The sequence below is a fragment of the Nelumbo lutea genome, chromosome 5 (assembly GCF_056320005.1).
Source record: "Nelumbo lutea isolate HS-2025 chromosome 5, American lotus-T2T, whole genome shotgun sequence".
NCBI classification, from domain to species: Eukaryota; Viridiplantae; Streptophyta; class Magnoliopsida; order Proteales; family Nelumbonaceae; genus Nelumbo; species Nelumbo lutea.
Genome location: NC_142688.1, coordinates 24,534,796 through 24,553,339, shown reverse-complemented (window position 1 = coordinate 24,553,339; position 18,544 = coordinate 24,534,796). Strand labels below are relative to the sequence as shown.

The following is an 18,544-nucleotide window of genomic DNA, read 5'->3' as shown; positions in this document are numbered from 1 at the left end:
TATATCCTTGTGGCAAATGAATGTGTGGCAGAAAAGAAAAAACAGGGAGGTAAAGGATTAGTGTGCAAATTAGGTCTAGAAAAGGCCTATGATATGGTGGGCTGGTTCTTTTTCTTGGAATTATTGGAAAAAGTTGGGTTGGGAGGAAAATGGAAAATGTGGATCAAAAGCCACCTAAGCTCGGCTCATTTATCAATTCTGATAAATGGAGTGGCAAAAGACTTCTTCTCGGCCAAAAGAGGACTAAGGCAAGGAGACTCCATCTCCCCCTTCCTCATCACCCTTGTTGTTGAGGTACTAAGCAGGCTGATCATAAAGGCTGATATGGCAAACCAATTGAGAGGTTGGAAGGTAGGAAGAAATTAGGTTGTGGTGACTCAATTTGCAATTTGCTGATGATATAATCATTTTTTGTGAGGACTATTTGGAATCCAGATTAAGACATTTGAAGTCCCTAGTGGATTGTTTCCAAAGAACCTCAAGTTTAAAAATTAATTGGGAAAAGAGTTGTGTGGCAGGTGTGAATTTGGGAGAGGAAGAAGTTTGCTTGTTAGCTGGAATTCTAGGCTGTGAGGTAAAGAATTGGCCTCCTGATTATCTTGGCATGCCTTTGGGGGGGGGGATTTGAGAGCAGATAGCTTTTGGAAACCAATAATAGAAAGATTTGCAAGGAAGTTAGCCATGTGGAAAAGGAGCTACATTTCTATAGGGGGGAATCACCTTGATAAGATCCACACTAGCCAATTTTTCCACCTATTACTTGTCCACCTTTAAAGTCCCAGTAAAAATTGCAAGGCAACTGGAAAAAATTATGAGGGACTTCTTATGGGAACCGGGAGATGAAAAGAAAGACCACCTGGTAAAATGGGAACAAGTGTGTAAAACCAAGGATCGAGGAGGGGACTAGGTCTAGGGAATATGGTTAATAGAAATACAGCTCTCCTAGGAAAATGGCTTTGGAGGTTTCCCCTAGAAGGTGACAAATTATGGCACAAGGTCATTGGTAGCATCCATGGTGTAGCAGACAATGATTGAGATGCAAAACTAGCACCTCAGGCAGCTTCAAACTCCCCTTGGAAAGCAATTTTTGAGGTACTCCTTTTTTTCTTGATTTTATCTGTTGTGATGTAGGATGTGTAAAGGTCCTTTTTTGGGAAGACCTTTGGTTGGGGGATTCACCCCTGAAACAACAATTCTCTAGCTTTATGTTTTACCAGACTATAAGGATGAACCTGTTGCCAGGTTTGGCTCACCCTCAGAACTTGGCTTAAACTGGGACTTTGGCTTCAAATGGGGTTTGGGGGATAATGAGTGTGATTCCTTTGTTCTTTTGCTTTCAAAGCTGGATAAGGTTTTCATGGTCCAAAATTCCTTGGACAGCAGAGTATGGTCTCCCTCTTTGGATGGTTTGTTCTCTTGTGTTTCCTTCAATATCCTCACCCTTATCAGAGCCCACGGGAGAGAACTTCCCCGTGAAAGAAATTTGGTGCAAAGCCAATCCCACCCAAAGTGTAGGCTCTTGTGCTGGGAAGTGTTCATTGGAAAGATGAACACCTATGACTTGCTACAGAAAAGAAGGCCAACAAAGTGCCTTTCTCCTTGTGTTTGTATTCTTTGTTTGGCTAATGGTGAGACCCTTCCTCATTTACTGATGTTAGTTTAGGGGTATTTCTGTTTTATACTTATGTTGAGGTTGCTGATCTGTAGTATTATATTAGAACTAGTGTCCCTCACTTAAGTAAGGGCACATGTGTTTTCCATTATGTTAGTAAAATATAAAACATGTTTGGCCGAATGGGAGAGGTAAATTTTTTTCTCTTATTCTAACTAGACTTTTCTTCTCTCCTTTTCTCCTCTTTTCTCTCCCTCTCTTTCTTTCTTCTTTCTTCTCTCTTCTTGGCTATTATCAGACTAACAGAACTCAAGGGCAGGCCGAATCATAATATGGTATCGGAGTGCAACTAAGCAACTCGGATCTGCCCGGATTTCTGTTTTCTGCGCACTCAATCTAGGGTTTTCTCTTGATTGGAGATAAGGGAAAGGGCTGAAAAGGAGTGGTCGCCCTCTTCCCTTGGAGGTTTCTATGCCTCCAGTTGTGCTGTTCATGGTCGGTTGTTGTGGTTTCTAAGAAGCCCTCCCCTAATTGATGAAGAGGGCTGATTCGTGTGGTGCAGTGGGTGTCTTGTGTGGTCTGATTTTCTTTTTGTGTGGTTTGTTTTTCGGGTGATGAGGTAAGAGATTTTTATGCATATATTTGTTATGAATCAAATAGGAAGTATGCTTCAGATCGTATGATGGGATTTCAGACTGTAGTGTGCTAGGGTTTATACTGTTTTTTTGTGTGATTTGTAGGGGGAGTGGTCCTCATATAGTGGTGAGATTTTAGGTAGTTGTAGGGTAGGGTTTGTGGTGTAAAGAGTGCAATCTTCAGCAATAACAAGTGCTGAAACTAGTGTGCAGTGTGCCGAATTCAGTAATAACAGAATTCAGCAATGGGAGATAACAGTGATAGCAAATCTAATGTGATGATACCTACTGACTACCTGAATGTTCAAATGACCTCCATTAAACTGAATGGAGAGAATTATGTACCTTGGGCTAAATCTGTAGAAGTTTTTCTGAAGGCAAAGAAAAAGGTAAAACACATAAGGGAGGAGAAACCCTCCACTGATTCTCATGAGTATGATGACTGGGAACAAGAGGATGCACAGATTATCACGTGGTTATGGAACAATATGGAACCCAATATTAGTGTAAATTTCATGTTTCCTGACACTACTAAAGATGTGTGGGACCATGCTAAGAAGTTGTATTATGGTCAAGACTAGACTTGTTCATGGGCCAGGTGGCCGGACGGGCGGGCCCGGCCCGGCCCGGCCCGACCCCGGACGGGCTTGAATAGGCTTTTTGGCCCGCGGGCTTAACCTCGGGCCAAAAAGCCCGGCCCGCATAAAATTTGAGCTGGGTTCGAGCTTTGCCAAAATAGCCCCGCCCGGCCCGACCTATAGTTAAAACTAAGTAAAAACCCTATGTGATGTCTATTTGAATAATTTTTTTTATTTGAGGTCATTGATTCACTTGTAAGCTCATTGTTCATTTAAATAGGGGAAAAACATATAAATTAAAATAAAAAATGTCCATTTGAATAAGGAAAATTTTGAATTTCTTTTATTAGGTCGGGCTTTGGGCTCGGGCTCGGGCTTCGGGTTTTTTATCAGGGCCGGGCTCGGGCCCAAGTTATAGGCCCGTTGGTCGGGCCGGGCTTGGGCTGGGCTCGGGCTCTGGCCTAACAATTTTCTGTTAATAAAGAGTCAAAGCCCGGTCCGAGCCCGGCCCGACTCGGCCCATGAACAGGTTTAGTCAAGACAATACAACTAGAGTATATTGTCTTGAGGAGTACTATGCTAATATGAGAAGCATTCGTAATGAGTTGAATGTTTATCACCCCCTCACTTCTAATGTCAAAATTCAGCAACAACAGAGAGAACAACTTGATGTGACTCGATTTTTGGTGGGGCTGAAATCTGAGGTGTTTGCTCGACTTCGGAGGACTTCCATTGGATCTACTGAGAACTCTAATGTTTCTGATAGATCAACCTTTGTAGTATCAAGGGGCCGTGGTGTTAGAGGTGGAGCTCGAGGAGCTCAGTCTAGCTGTGGTGGTAGCAGTGGTCCGGTATATGGCCGAAGTGGTGGTGGTGGACCTACATATAACCATTGTGATGGTCGTACTGGAGGTAGAGATTCAGGGGGAACTTGTGGCAGAGGACGTGGCTCTGGTCCGAGGAAATGTACTCATTGTGGTATGGATGGACATACCATTAATTATTTCTATGACTTGCATGGTCCACCCTCAACTTGGGCCAATCATGCCCTGACTAGTGACACCAGTTTCAGACAGGAGAGTCATTCAGCTGATCAGATGCCTCCTACATCCACAGATGTTCCTGGGAAGGAGATGGTGAGTGTTCCCCGTGATGAGTATGAGAGGTTTGTCCAATCCACATCTCAGCAGAACACGACTACTTTCGCACACTTAGGTATGGCTTGTTTGGCATCCACACCCAATCCCTGGATTGTTGACTCTAGAGCCTCCGATCATATGACTGGAACTCTAGGTGTGTTTTCTTCCCTCTCTCATTGCTCAACATCACAATCTGATACCCTTGCTAATGGTTCCACATCCTCGATTTGTGGTGTTGGCAATGTTAACATGACCCTCTTATCTTTATCCTCAGTTTTGTATGTCCCTAAATTTCCGTTTAACCTTATGTCTGTTAGTAAGTTGACCAAGTCACTCAATTGCCTTATACTTTTTACCCTTCTTTGTGTGTTTTTCAGGATCTCAAGACGGGGATGAAGATTGGTAGAGGGCATGAAGCTCGTGGATTGTATTATCTTGACAGTAGTGGAAGAACATCAACAACTCTCCAGTCATCTCTTTCACCTCTCTAGTGACACTGTCGATTTGGTCATCATTCGCTGAAAGTTTTGAAATCTTTGGTTCCTTCATTGAGTCAACTTTCTATTTTAGATTGTGAGTCATGTTAGTTGGGGAAACATCATTGTGTTCCCTTTAGTCCTAGGGTTGATAACCGTGTGTCGAGTCATTTTTCTTTGTTTCATTCAGATGCTTGGGGTCCTTATAAAATGATGTCATACAATGGATATAGATATTTTGTCATTTTTGTTGATAATCGTTCAAGGATGACGTGGCTCTATTTAATGAAAGAAATGAGTGAATTGTTTACCATCTTCCAAAAATTTTATACTGAGATTCGCAACCAATTTGGTGTTCACATTAAAATTTTTCGTTATGATAATTGCCGTGAATATTTCTCTTCATCATTTCAAGAATCTTTGGACCAACATGGCATTATACATCAGACCTCATGTACCTACACCCCACAACAAAATGGGGTGGCTGAGAGAAAGAATCGTCATCTTTTGGAAACAGCTCAATCCCTTATGCATCACATGAATGTTCCTAAACCCTTTTGGAGAGATGCGGTGCTTACTTCTTGCTTCTTGATTAATCGGATGCCCACGTCTATCCTTCATGGTCATTCCCCATTCACTACCTTGTTTCTCACCTTATCTCCGTTTCCTCTTTTTCCTCGGGTTTTTGTGTGTCTGCTTCGTCCATAATCTAGGCCCCGGGAAGGACAAGTTAGATGCACGGTCCATTAAGTGCATCTTCTTTGGCTATTCTCGGACCCAGAAAGGGTATAAGTGTTATCATTCTAGTTCTTGACGTTCCTTTGTGTGTGCTGATGTTACCTTCTTTGAGTCTACTCTGTTTTTCTTGGGGTCTGGTGATGCTTCTTCCTCCTCATCACCTCCTCGTCTTCCACTTCCAGTTGCGGATTCTGTTCCCCTTGTTCCAGTCATGACCAAGTCCTTGCCTCCAGTTCCACCACCTGTTGAACGACCACCTATCTGTCAAGTGTATACACATCGCCCACATATACTGCTTGCTACTCCTTTGGCTCCATCAACGTTGACAGATCCAGCAGTTATCTCCACACCAGCCCCAAACCCAGTATTTGATCTTGATCTTTCCATTGCCTTGCGGAAAGGTAAACGCACTTGTACCTTTCATCCTATTTCTAATTATGTTTCACTCACTCACATTTTCACTTCCCATCGCCTGTTTTTCTCTTTGTTATCCTTAGTTGTTGTCCCTAAGGATGTCTGGGAAGCCCTTGCCTCTCCATGGTGGTGCCGTGCAATGAAAGAAGAATTCTCAGCTCTAACTCATTATCATACTTGGGACCTCACCACTCTTCCTCCTGGGAAGCAGGCTGTTGGTTGTAAGTGGGTTTATACTGTTAAGTATTTACCTGATGGTAGTGTAGAGCGCTTGAAAGCTCGATTGGTTGCAAAAGGGTACTCCCAAACCTATGGTATTGACTACACAAAGACCTTCTCCCTAGTTGCTAAGATAGGTTCGGTTCGTGTTGTGATCTCTCTTATTGCTATGTATGATTGGCCCCTCTATCAGCTTGATATCAAGAATGCTTTCTTGCATAGTGATTTGCTCAAGGAGGTTTATATGGAGCAACCATCGGGGTTTGTTGCTCAGGGGGAGGATGGTAAGGTATGCAGACTAAAGAAGGCTATTTATGGACTTAAACAGTCTCATCGAGCATGGTTTGGTAGGTTTGGTGAGGTGGTAAAGAAGTTCGGTATGAAACAGTGCCAAGTTGATCATTCCGTCTTCAGTCATGACTCTCAGGCAGGAAAAATCCTATTGGTGGTGTATCTAGATGATATTGTTATTATCGGGAATGATAAAATGGGCATTGACAGGTTGAAGACTTTTCTAGAGGAACATTTTCAAATAAAGGACCTTGGTAAATTGAAATATTTCTTGGGGATTGAAGTAGCAAGGTCTAAGCATGGTATTAATTTGTGTCGGAGGAAATATGTGCTTGATTTGCTGGAGGAAACAGGTTTGTCAGGTGCTAAACCAACTGAAACACCTATGGAAACAAATACTAAGCTGAACAGAGTGATATGGGTGAAGTGTTTAAAGACCCTGGCAAATACCGACGACTTGTAGGTAAACTGAACTACCTAACCATTACTTGGCCAGACATTTCATTTGCGGTTAGTGTGGTAAGTCAGTTCATGCAGAAACCTTTGTTCTCATTGGGATGCGGTTCTAAGAATTGTGAGGTATTTAAAAGGGGCTCCTGGTCGTGGTTTGATCTACAAAAGTGGTGGAAAACTTGAAATAGAAGGATATACTGATGCTGACTGGGCCGGTTCTATGTCTGATAGGAGGCAGAATATAGAGCTATGGCACATACTACTTGTGAACTAGTGTGGCTAAGGAACCTTCTACAGGAGATAGGATGCAATGTTAACACTCCAACGAAGCTCTATTGTGACAATCAGGCTGTAGTTCATATTTCTTCTAATCCGGTGTTTCATGAAAGAACCAAGCACATAGAGGTTGACAGTCACTTTGTAGGAGTGAAGGTGCTGAATGGAGTGATAGACACTGCATATGTTAACACAGTGAACCAATGGGCAGACTTATTTACAAAAGGGTCGAGTCGGGGAAGAGTGGACTACATATGTAACAAGCTGGGATTATATGATATATACTCACCAGCTTGAGGGGGAGTGTTAGTGTAGGGGTATTTCTGTCTTTATACTTATGTTGAGGTTGCTGATCTGTAATACTATACTAGAACTGATGTCCCTCACTTAAGTAGGGGCACATGTCTTTTCCATTTTGCTAGTAATATAAAACATGTCTGGCCAAATGGGAGAGGTAATTTTTTTTTCTCTTATTCGAACTAGACTTTTCTTCTCTCATTCTCATCTTTTCTCTCTCTCTCTTTCTTTCTTCTTTCTTCTTATCTCTTCTTGGTTGTTATCAGACTAACAGAACTCAAGGGCAGGCCGAATCATAATAACTGATTTCCTACTCTTTTGTATCTTGCATTTGGGATTACTTTTCCTCACTTTTTGGATGCAGATGGAATCCTCCACAAGACGTGGTGAGTCATTTTAGATCCAATGTACTGCGGCAACAGAAAGAAAGGGCCAAATGCTTATGGATGGCAACAAGAGCAGCTGTAGTTTGGATGATACGGGAAAAAAGAAATCAAAGGATTTTCTCTGAGAAGAGCAGACCTAAAGAGGAGGTAATTGAAACTATAAAAATCAGATCTGCACACTGGGTAATGACATTAGATATCTTCAAAGATGTTTCAACAAATGATATAATAAGAAAATTGAAGGAGGTGGCACAAATGGAATTGCATAAAAAAAGAACCAAGGTGGATTGGAAACCACCAGAGCCAAATAAATTGAAGCTGGACTTTGATAACTCCTCCTTTGGGAACTCGGGGAGGGCTGGAATAGGGGGAATTTTCAGAAATCATCTTGGAGAGATTGTGGCTTTATTCCCAGGACCAATTGGGTAAGGAGACTCAGTTCAGGTAGAGACAATGGCACTCTTGCAAGGTTTGAAATTAGCAGTGCATTTAGAAGCTAGAGAATTGGAAGTAGAAGGGAACTCACTGTTAGTCATTTCTTGGGCTAAGCAAGTGATCTCAGCTCCATGGAAGTACATATTTGCATTCAGGGAGATTGAACTACTGACCAAGAAATTTAACTCTACATTTGGGTGGACCAAACGGACAGCAAATGGACTGGCAGACACTCTGCAAAACAGGGAGTTGATAGGCCTTCTCTTTCTTTGGGAAAAACTGTAGCTGAATGTGTTAAAATAGAGGATAGATGATCTTTTTGTATTCTGGGGACTTTCTATACTGTTTTACTCTGGAAAGTACTTGTAATCTGTTTTTAAATTAATAAAATTATCTTTCACTGATAAAAAAAAATCTCTAGCACATCTGAACCTTACCCCCATGTACCTTGCTAAACATCTCTCCTCACTCATAGCTTGCCTATGGCTCCAAATCCCCAAGCTGTTAGATTGCATGCAAACTACTTGCATTTAGAATCACCTTCCACATCAAGTTGCTTGAGACCAGATACTCCATGGATTCTTGACACTCTTCTAAGTGAGAAGCCAACATGCACAATAAATGTCATATTTCCTAATGAATATGTTGCTAGAAATTTGTAAAAGTAATGTGGACTGTTTTTAACCATATATTTCACTGTAGATATGTCAGCAAGCAAATTTTTTTTCTAGTTTTTCCGAGTCAGATTCCTGACAGATGATTGGATTTCAGTTCCCATGTCCATCTGAATGCTATACTGTTACCCTTGTTTATTTTTCTATCCCACTTTCTCATTTTCAGTTTCTGGTGCTTATAATGTTTCTGCAGGTTGTTGGAGCATATTTTGAAAAACATGGGTCAAAATCTTTTGCAGTTTATTCCATTGCTGTGACAGATGCAGAAAAAAACACATGGTTTGTGAAAAGAAGGTACCTTGTTTTCTATTTACTTTTACCCTTCTTACCGTATCAATGTTACAATTTTATTAAATTGTGTGTGTGTATTCCCTTGTGGAGGAAGTATAGAATGTTTTACATCATCTATTGCACAAATAAAGTTCCCGGGATTATGCCTCACGTTCTTGACTTATTTCTAGCATTCTTTGTGTTGATGCTTTGGAACGTAAATGCGAGCAGGTACAGTAACTTTGAGCGCCTGCACCGACACCTTAAGGATATACCAAATTATACATTACATTTGCCTCCCAAGCGGTTCCTTTCATCAAGTACTGATGATTCTTTTGTTCATCAACGTTGCATTCAACTTGACAAATATTTGCAAGTATGATCTGGTTCCTAATGCAATTTCCCTATTAAGTGTTTGTTCAACTTGTATATCCTTTTTCTCATGTTTCCATTCTTCAGGACCTTTTGTCAATAGCCAATGTTGCTGAGCAGCATGAAGTGTGGGATTTCTTAAGCATTTCCTCAAAGGTTTGCTTTTTCTTGATATACAATTGTGCTAGTTTTTAGATAGATATTCAACCTGTTCATGGGCCGGGCCCATTCAAATTTTGGCAAAAGCTAAGCCTGAGCCCAGCCCATGAACAGGTCTAATGGATATGCATCAAGACTTATTTCTTTCATCCAAGTAATGTATGATGTTCTGATAATTATCTTTTCATTTTTGAAGAATTATTCCTTTGGGAAATCTACCTCAGTAATGAGAACGTTGGCAGGTATGTAGTTCTTATTCTTTGATTTTAGTTCTTATTCTTTGATTTTATCCTAATTCTGGCTTCTATTTGAGTAGCATTTTGTGGGTTGTTGTAAAATATAGTGTGCTTCTGTAATTTCACTTCATATCCATACATATATGCTTGTGAAAAGGAACAGGGCTGGGGGATCATGTGCACTGACTGACAACATAAGTTCTTGGTCACTATCTGGAACTAGCAGTCATTTTTGCTCATTTACTGTAATAGTCATCCCTATAGAAGAAATCATGGTTTTTAAAACCGACCTGGAGACCAAACTGGTCAGGGGTCCGGTTACCGGGTCGAACGGTCTGATTGTTCGAACCGAATAGTCGGCCTGTTCTGACAAAAAAATAAAAAATTAAAAAAAAATGAAAACCGGTCAAAACTGTTCGAACGGTTAACTGTCCGGGTCAGAGGTTTGCTGACCAAAATCAACAGTTTTTATGGAAAATCCGGTTTTGGTGGGTCACCTGACCGGTTCCCGGTTTTTCTGGTCCAACTGTCTGGTCTGGTCCGGTCCAGTTTTGAAAACCATGAAACAAATATTTGGTTGATATTATATAGCTTTTTTTTCAAGTTTTTTTTTCTTTTTTTTTGCTGAAGGTGGTGAAATAAATTTTATTGATAGTAAACATAAGCATGAAGTACAAGGATGAATGGAAAATCCCAACCGTACAGTGAGAGACTGTATTAATCCCCATGGCAAACAACAGAAAGTAAGATGGAAAACAACGTCCATCATTCCTCAAATAGTTTCTGCCCAGCCAGATACTCTCAAATCGTTGAGTTCTGAAAACACTTGTTGACAACCACTCGAGTGCCTGTTCTGCCAACCACCTTAGCACCAACTTATCCTCCATAAGAGTTCTGTTTTCAAAAATCTGTTGTTCCTCTGTCCATGTTGACCAGAAAATTGCTGCTAGTATAGTGTGCCAGACAACTTTCCTGTTTCAGACAGATCATTCGTCTACCATTATTTCCAGTGTAGGGATGCAAACGGATGGGATTGGATTCTAATTCGATCCAATACTGTTCATGTCAGATCTGATCCAATCGGATCTGATAGGACTCGATTTGAATTCGAATCCTATCAGTAATTCGGATCTTCGGATCTGATCCGATCCGACTTGTTTTCCTTAAAAGTTAATAAATTATTAAAGAAAAATAAAATATACTAATTTAAATAAAGTAAAAACAAAAAATACAAGTATTTTTTAATTAGTCATCATATATATACATGTTTTTTTTATAAAAAACAAATTTATAAAATATAATGTAAAAATATATTTATAAATAAATAACATATATATATATATATTTGTAAATATAATATATATTGGATCGGATAGGAGTGATCCGAATCCGATCCAAAGATCCAAACAAGGGCGATCCAAATTCAATCAAATAGGATCGGATCGGATCACAATCCGATTCATTTGCACCCCTATTCCAGTGTATCTTTGATTAAGTGGGGCATAGTCCAGTACAGATTAATGACTGAAAGGAAATAAGCCATTGGGCAGTGGATGGAGATTCTTTTTCTACTTGAGAAAAAACACTAGGATTTGGATATTCATTCCACTTCTATATGACTTGTCCTTGGTCAGGCATTTTCAAAAGGTGGCTGTCCATACCAGCAACTTTAGATGGTGCTGCAGGTTCTCAAACAACTCTGTGGGGAAAAGAATTTCCATTAGCTTGGTTTAAGTGCTTGACAACAGAATTGGAAGTAGTGATTGGTTGTCCATTCCAGCATCTTCTGTCTGAGCCATTGGAATTAGAAACATGGCCTTGGGGCTTGAGCAATAGACTGGGCACTTCTTGAACTTCCTGATCATGTAGATTCCTTCTGAATTTGGGTGTCCAATAATCCCCACCTGCCCCAAAATCAAACACCTAACCAACCTTCTCCTTTATATCCAGAGAAAGACAAGCAACTAACCAGAAGTTGGAAAGTGCTTGCCCAATGGCCTGCTGTCACACCAACTGTTTAAGCAGAAGTGTACTCTATCATCCCTTCCTACTTTGTATGTAATTCCCTCCATAAAATCTGCATGTGCTTTTTCAAAGCCTCTCCAAACTGATAGAAGTTGAAGAGGTTGTACTAAGTACCAATGTTTTCAAACGCGGAGGCGTGACATGAGGCATTCCACTACCTAGAGGTGTGAGGCATGGTTCAGAATGTAAAGAGGCATAAGCCTCCTGAACACAAGGAGGCATAAGACTCCTTAAGAGGAGGGGGGGATGAGTTTTAAAATCTTTTGTATTAAGAATGAAGATGCTTAGCACTAGTTGAAGGGGGGGGGGTTTGCTGGGGGGCAAAGCCCCTAGCCAAGGGGTCCAGCCAACCCACTTTTTTTCCCCTTATCTTTTCTTCCCTTTCTTTTTCTTTTCTTTCTTTTTTCTTGCTCTTCCCTTTCATTTTTTTCTGTCTTTTTACATGATGTGTGCATGAGGCATACACCTCTAGCATGCCTCATGAAAAAAGTTTATGAGGCATATGCCTCTTGCACCCGAGGCATACGCCTCAAAGGTGTCAGCGCCTAAGAAACTTTAGTAACATGAACTAGTTGTCCAGTGTTTGGGGGTTTGATTTTTCTCGACATAGCCTTAGCCCTAACAAGTTTAAAGCTTGCTTCTAACAGATTTATATTCTTTTCATTCCTAAGTCCACTCCCAACTTTCCAAGAATAACCTGTGTGACATTGAGATGATCTAGTGAGACCACCTTCCCTAGTAATTTCATTTGCATTAGTGAAAACTTGACCTTCCTTTTCCGCACTCAAGTTGCTAACTTCAGAGATCAAAACTGAAGCTTCAATGATCAAACCCAAAATCATTCCTAACTCTTTAGAGAAAATATTGGTTTCCTAGTCTTCCTCCATATCCCTGCCTATATGTCTAGGCAAGGTTTAAAATGTTGGTAGTGTGGAAATATTGGTTGCCTAAATATAAGAAACATGTCAGAAACATTGTAAAAATTATAGATATGGTGGGAACATTGTAGATAATGCAAAATATAGAATGATATTTTATGAAATGATGAAAGAAGCATAAACACACCTTTTTAAATTATTATCTTGTTCCAAATCACTAAACAGAGCCAAGAAACTAAGGTTATAGACAAAAGAATACGTTTTGAAGTTGCCCTGTAAGCCTTAAGGCTCAGTTTGGAAAGAGTACAAATACAAATATGTAGAGCTTCATGATTTATATTTGCACTGTACATATTTGTATTTGTACTCTTTACAAACTGAGCCAAATCACTACTATATGGAGGTAGGTGGTCTTTGCCTTCTGATTTAAGCTTGTTATTCAATCCATTTGTCTTTGTTTGGGCACACTAGAAGAGGTAAGGTCATGTGGAAATGTGTTAGGGCAGCCACTCTGTGGACTCTTTGGGAGGAAAGGAATGCAAGAATTTTCTTAGAGAAGGAAGGAGGGTTAGATGAAATGAAGGATTGTATCCTAACAAGAGCAATCCATTGGCTGAAAACTGTGGATATCTTTGATGACTTCTCCTTTGATGATTTGTGGAGAAATTGGCTAGTAATAGCTAACACTTCAACAAAGAAGGATAGAATTCTGTCAGAATGGATTCCACCTTTGGAAGGTGTCATCAAGCTGAACTTTGATGGAAGTAGCCAAGGCAACCCCAGGCCTTCAGGTATAGGGGGTATCTTGAGAAATAAGGACAGCAACATAATTTCCCTATTCTCAGGACCGGTGGGAGTGGGGGATTCCACAAGGGCAGAAATCCTTGCTGCAGTACAAGGAATTCAGATCGCCAACCAGCTTGGGGTGGAGCATCTCCTAGTTGAAGGGGACTCTCAGGTGGTAACCAAGTGGCTCCGAAACTTGGATACCACCATTTGGGGCTACAAAGATCTCATAAAAAAAGTAAAGTGGTTAACCAGTAATATGAGAGTTGAGGTAAAATGGGTTAGTAGGTCTGCTAATTCTTTGGCTGATGCTTTAGCCAAACAGGGAGTTTCTAGGGAAGATCTTTTTTGTGCTTCTATGTAAGTTGTTATTAATTTGGAAATCTGTACTTGACTAGCCCGGAGAGGTTGCAACTCGTACCTTTCCTTGAGGTCTTTGTACTATTGTCTATTGCTGTTTTATAAAATCATTTCAATTATCAAAAAAAAAAAAAACTGAGCCAAAGATTCAGAGATTAATGACAGAATGAGTTAAAACAAAATTTAAACTCAAAATGTAAATGGCTGTAATATATCAACCGAATAATCTATTACACAAACAAAAACTAATATTTAATTTCATGTTTGAAATGAATATTGAGCTGGCTTGAAGTGGTAATCATGTAAGTTAGGCGGGCAATAACATTGTTACTCCACATATCTACAATATTGTCACCAACTTATGTTATAATACTATTTCTTGTACTCTACATAATGCTGGTAATGTTCATTGTTGAATATGTCAATTCCTGTAAAAGTTCCATTGAAACGGGAATATGTTGTGGAGATATTAGGGAAATTAGGGGCATTTTAAGCCGTGCTTCCAGTCAATCTTGTTCCCTGCCACCATCTGCATTTCCCCTAAATCATCTCCAATGGACATGTGATAATTATCAACCTCTTTTATGCCCAAAATCTGTTTGTTGTTCATGGAGCTTGTAGAATCCAACCCAAAAATCTCCTCAGCCTACTCCTGGTTTTCCTCTGAAAGAGATTCATTCACAATACCACCCAAATTGCTCGAAATTTCAACTCTAGAAAGCCTATTTAGTACCCAATCACCCTCTTTGCCTATACTTTTATCCACTCTGAACTTTTATAAAAGCTTTTTGGCTCCTACCGATTTTCTTCCTTTAAACATCATCGAGTTCCTTTTCTATCCAAACAAAGTCCTGTTTGGAATTCTCTGCTGTGAACAGACTCCTGTGAAAGGTTTAGAAGAAGGCAATGACAGATCCAAAGATTGGTCCATCATCATCGCACTAGAATCCTCACCTCATGTGCTCCCCTAACTTGTCATGTGATCTTGTAGAAGCTTTGGGCTTATTAGGACCCCTAAAATGAGGTCCACAATCAGTTAATTCCAGTCCATCCTTGACACCCAGCACATGATCTCCTGGACTCAACTCTACTGGTTCAGCACCATCCCACCCATTAAATTTAGTATGAGTTGAATCACTCAAAGGACTCCAACTGTCTGTCTTCTTCCCACATGCCTCGGCCATTGAAGAGTCTAACTTTTCTCCTTTTCTGCCAACTTCCAGAGGAAAGCAACTGTCACATGTAACGCCTTCAGACTTCCCTAGGTGACTAGGTGAGTCATCTCAACTCTTTGACTTCCACCTCTTGAACCTCCTTTGTTAATTGTTATGCCCTTCCAAATCTGGAAAAGCCTCACCCAATTTGAAATTCACCAATCCCTGCTCGCTACAAAACTAGTCTACCTCAAACCCTTCATCCTCCCTTCTGCGAGCCTTCAACCACAGAGCTGCTTCAATGGAGATCGCCAACCATATTGGATAAAACATTCTTTGAGCAACGATCTGTCTTTTTTTTGGTATGGTCAGCTACATTAGAGAAGTGTTTGAGAAGGAACAGTTTAAGTAGGAGAAATGTGGTGCTGTACTCATTTCAGTGTACCATGTTTTTGGCAGCAATGGAGAATAGCAGGTAACCTGATCATTCATTGCAAGGTGGCAAACTTATTATAGGTAAAATGCATCAGAATTTTTGGAGTTGAAGGATGTCTCCCATAAACACTGGAAGCTCTCCATAGTTGGAATTTGAAAGGACTAAGAAGAAGAGGAAAGGCTGTTTGGCAAAGTATACCAGCTGAAATTATGTAGAACATTTTGGGTGGGGGGAGGAGGGGAGGAATGCTTGTACATTTGAAAATGAGATATGCTCAGAAGCAATCATTGTGAAAAGGGCAGTCAGCACCATTTTCTCTTGATTGCCGGTATGCAAAGCTTTTTAAGGATTATTATACAAGTTTTTAATATTTTGGTTATGAGAATTTGTTTATAAACTATAACTCCTAAAAGATCTCATTGAATTGTACATTCCCACTGTGCAGAGCCTTAGTGTACATGGGTGCTAGCTTTGTAATCTTTTGCCATGCGATCAATGAACATAATACTTAACCTCTTAAAAAAAATCATGGAAGTTGTGTGTGCACCTTATTTGTATAGCTGATTGTCATATTGATATTGATGCTAATGGCCTATTTTGTGCATGTATTCATTTATTTATTTACTTTTGACCGGTTATTCTTCATTATTTAGTATAGTGTATTCTTCATTATTCATCATGCTCTAGGTTGTTGTTTTCATCGGTGGGGCCAACATTCTGGTTTATTTACCTTTAGTTGATTGTCATATCGATATGGTTGCTGATAATCTACTCTCTATATTATCTTTTTTATTTATCTACTTTGTTTTATATCCTCTTCTTACCCAACTCTGGTTGACACACTAGCTTGTTAATAATGCTTGCAGTTAATGTAGATGATGCTATGGATGACATTGTGCGCCAATTTAAAGGGGTTTCTGATGGTTTGATGCGTAGAGTTGTTGGTTCACCTTCATTACCTTATGCAGCTTCTCCTTCAATTATGAGCAAGAGTTTATCCTTGAGTGCAGATGACATAAGTAGGCATTCTGCAAATAAACCTGATTCAAGCTACAACCACATGGAAAATTCACATTGCTTATCTGATCTTGAGGAAAGTCTCAAAAATGTAGGCAGTGGCCATGGGGGAATAGGATATGAGGCAGAAGTTAATGGTTGGCATTCAGACAATGAATTGAACTCTAAAGGTTTCCCACCTCGAGTGGTCAAGCGTCGCAATGACTCCAGAGGGTTAGGTTCTGAAAAAAGCCAAAGGTTGGATTTGCAAGCTGAAAGGATTGGTTCAGATGGATATCCTCTAGCTAGTTCTTCCTTAACCTATGATTCTGTAGAGGATCCTGTTGGAGTGCCACCCGAGGTATTGTGTGCTTATGAAGCCATCTTATTTCTACTCATAAAAAAAGCCATCTTATTTCTGGTTTTAGAAATCAATGCACACTTGAATGTGTGCAGTTACTTGGAGTTCTGATCATCTTGAAGATTTTTCTGTACTTGGATTTGATATTTCTTTTTTTAAGTTGTTAAAAGTATTTCCTCCATATTTTCCTTCTAAACTCCATTTAAGTGTTTGGAAGATGGATTATTTGTTTGGGGGAATAAATCCATAATAGGTGTCTTATACATCTTGGTTTTCAAGTTTTAGGATACATGCAAAAATTCTGCACACACTCTGCAAACATGGGAATCCAGCTGCACATTAGGAACATCTCCTCGTGAATTTTACATGTATGTATGGGAGATATTCCCAATGTGCGGCTGGGTGCTATGTATGCAGAGTTTTTGCTTGCAGGAGATCCAACTTCTCTATTTTCATCCTAAAACTTGGGATCTTGGACTCCTTGTTCGTAGACGTCCACTTGGATTACCAGTTTTTTGACTCTTGGCATCTTTAGATCATCTTACTAATTATCTATCTTTTGTTTCTTTTTCCTATACCAGTTTGTTTTCACCATCTCTAGAAACTTTATCATATGCTTTCTCTAGATCAATGAATACCATATCAAGATCTCTCTTAATCTTTTTTTTTTTTTTTTTTCAGTTGTCTCAATAAAAATATGGCTTCCATAGTTGATATCTTCTTATAAAAATCTTCTCTTCATTTGAAATTTATTGAATTAACCCATCTATGTTTTTTCCAATTGTTTATTTAATGTTTTATTTTAAACTCATTTGAGGTGTATATGCACTAATTATGCCCATGATTCCCTAACCTAAGCAAGTCATTAAATTTTTTTTATTTATTACCAAAAAAGTATTTCAAATTCATTTTTTAGATAATTATTTTCTATTATTGCTATTCCATTTCTATTATTTATTTCTCCCTTGTACCGTAGTTTATAGCCATCAATTTTTTTAGCTTTCCCCTCCCATTTAGTTTCTTGTGAGCATGCTGTATTAATCCTTCTCTTCTCATTGTATCTACTACTTCCATAGTCTTTCCTATTAATATTCATTCAAGTGGCCATTTAAATTCATGCTTCTTGGACTAACTTTTTTATCCACCCTCATCCAATCCAAAAGGATGCAAAAATCCTTGCCTATTTCTCACCACAACCAGATGTTGTAGCATATTGTTTCTGAAGAGTACCATGGTCTACTCTTGCCCATTTTTCATCGCACTCAGATTAAGGTGTCATTAACCACTTTTTTTGGTAATGCCCTAGCATGAGCACAAACCATTCAAGATTCATGTTCATAGTTCACCAAAAATTTTAATGTTGACTGCTAACCTGATGCAGGTCTGGGCTTGAGACCAGTGGTGTAAAACAAGCTCAGACTGGCAAAGTTATTTGATGTTTCAATAATAAACTGGAAATAAAACATAAGCAATTTATACAGTTGTATCAGTATATATACTAATAAGATATGCTCCTCCAGTAATAAAATTGCAAATGGGTGCCTACCTTGTTATTTTTGTTGCCTAAATTATTGTTCTTTAACATAACTCAAGGGCACCTTGCCAGTTGCCACCTAGGCAATACCTTGACTATTATGAATATAACTGTGAACCATCACTTATATCTCACAACCATTCTTTTTACCACGTCAGAATTCGCACTACCTCCACCTTGGAGTAGCTTAGAGAACTCAGAAGTTTGCCTCTTAGAAGTGGTATAAGCTTTACCTTATTGATAACTCCTGCCCACTAGCCTAGACTGTTTTGAAATTGCAAGGGGCTTTTTGTGACCGAGGCACAAGGCACAAGGTGAGGTACATGCCTTTTTGAAGTGAAATGCAATTTTTTT

The 18,544-nt window shown here is 39.6% G+C and overlaps 1 protein-coding gene across 4 annotated transcripts in view; it reads left to right on the top strand.

Moving 5' to 3' along the window:
• LOC148851065 (uncharacterized) overlaps positions 1–18,544 on the top strand; it is a 46,248-nt gene that overhangs the window by 9,958 nt on the left and 17,746 nt on the right. For all 4 annotated transcript variants that reach the window (XR_016099874.1, XM_088947619.1, XM_088947620.1 and 1 more), the window contains exons 6-10: positions 8,817–8,921; positions 9,129–9,269; positions 9,353–9,421; positions 9,621–9,666; positions 16,166–16,656. Coding sequence is in view for 3 of the 4 variants with exons in the window: in XM_088947619.1 (XP_088803745.1) it covers positions 8,817–8,921; positions 9,129–9,269; positions 9,353–9,421; positions 9,621–9,666; positions 16,166–16,656 (852 nt within the window). In the remaining variant the exon portion in view is untranslated. The remainder of the gene's footprint in view (positions 1–8,816; positions 8,922–9,128; positions 9,270–9,352; positions 9,422–9,620; positions 9,667–16,165; positions 16,657–18,544) is intronic.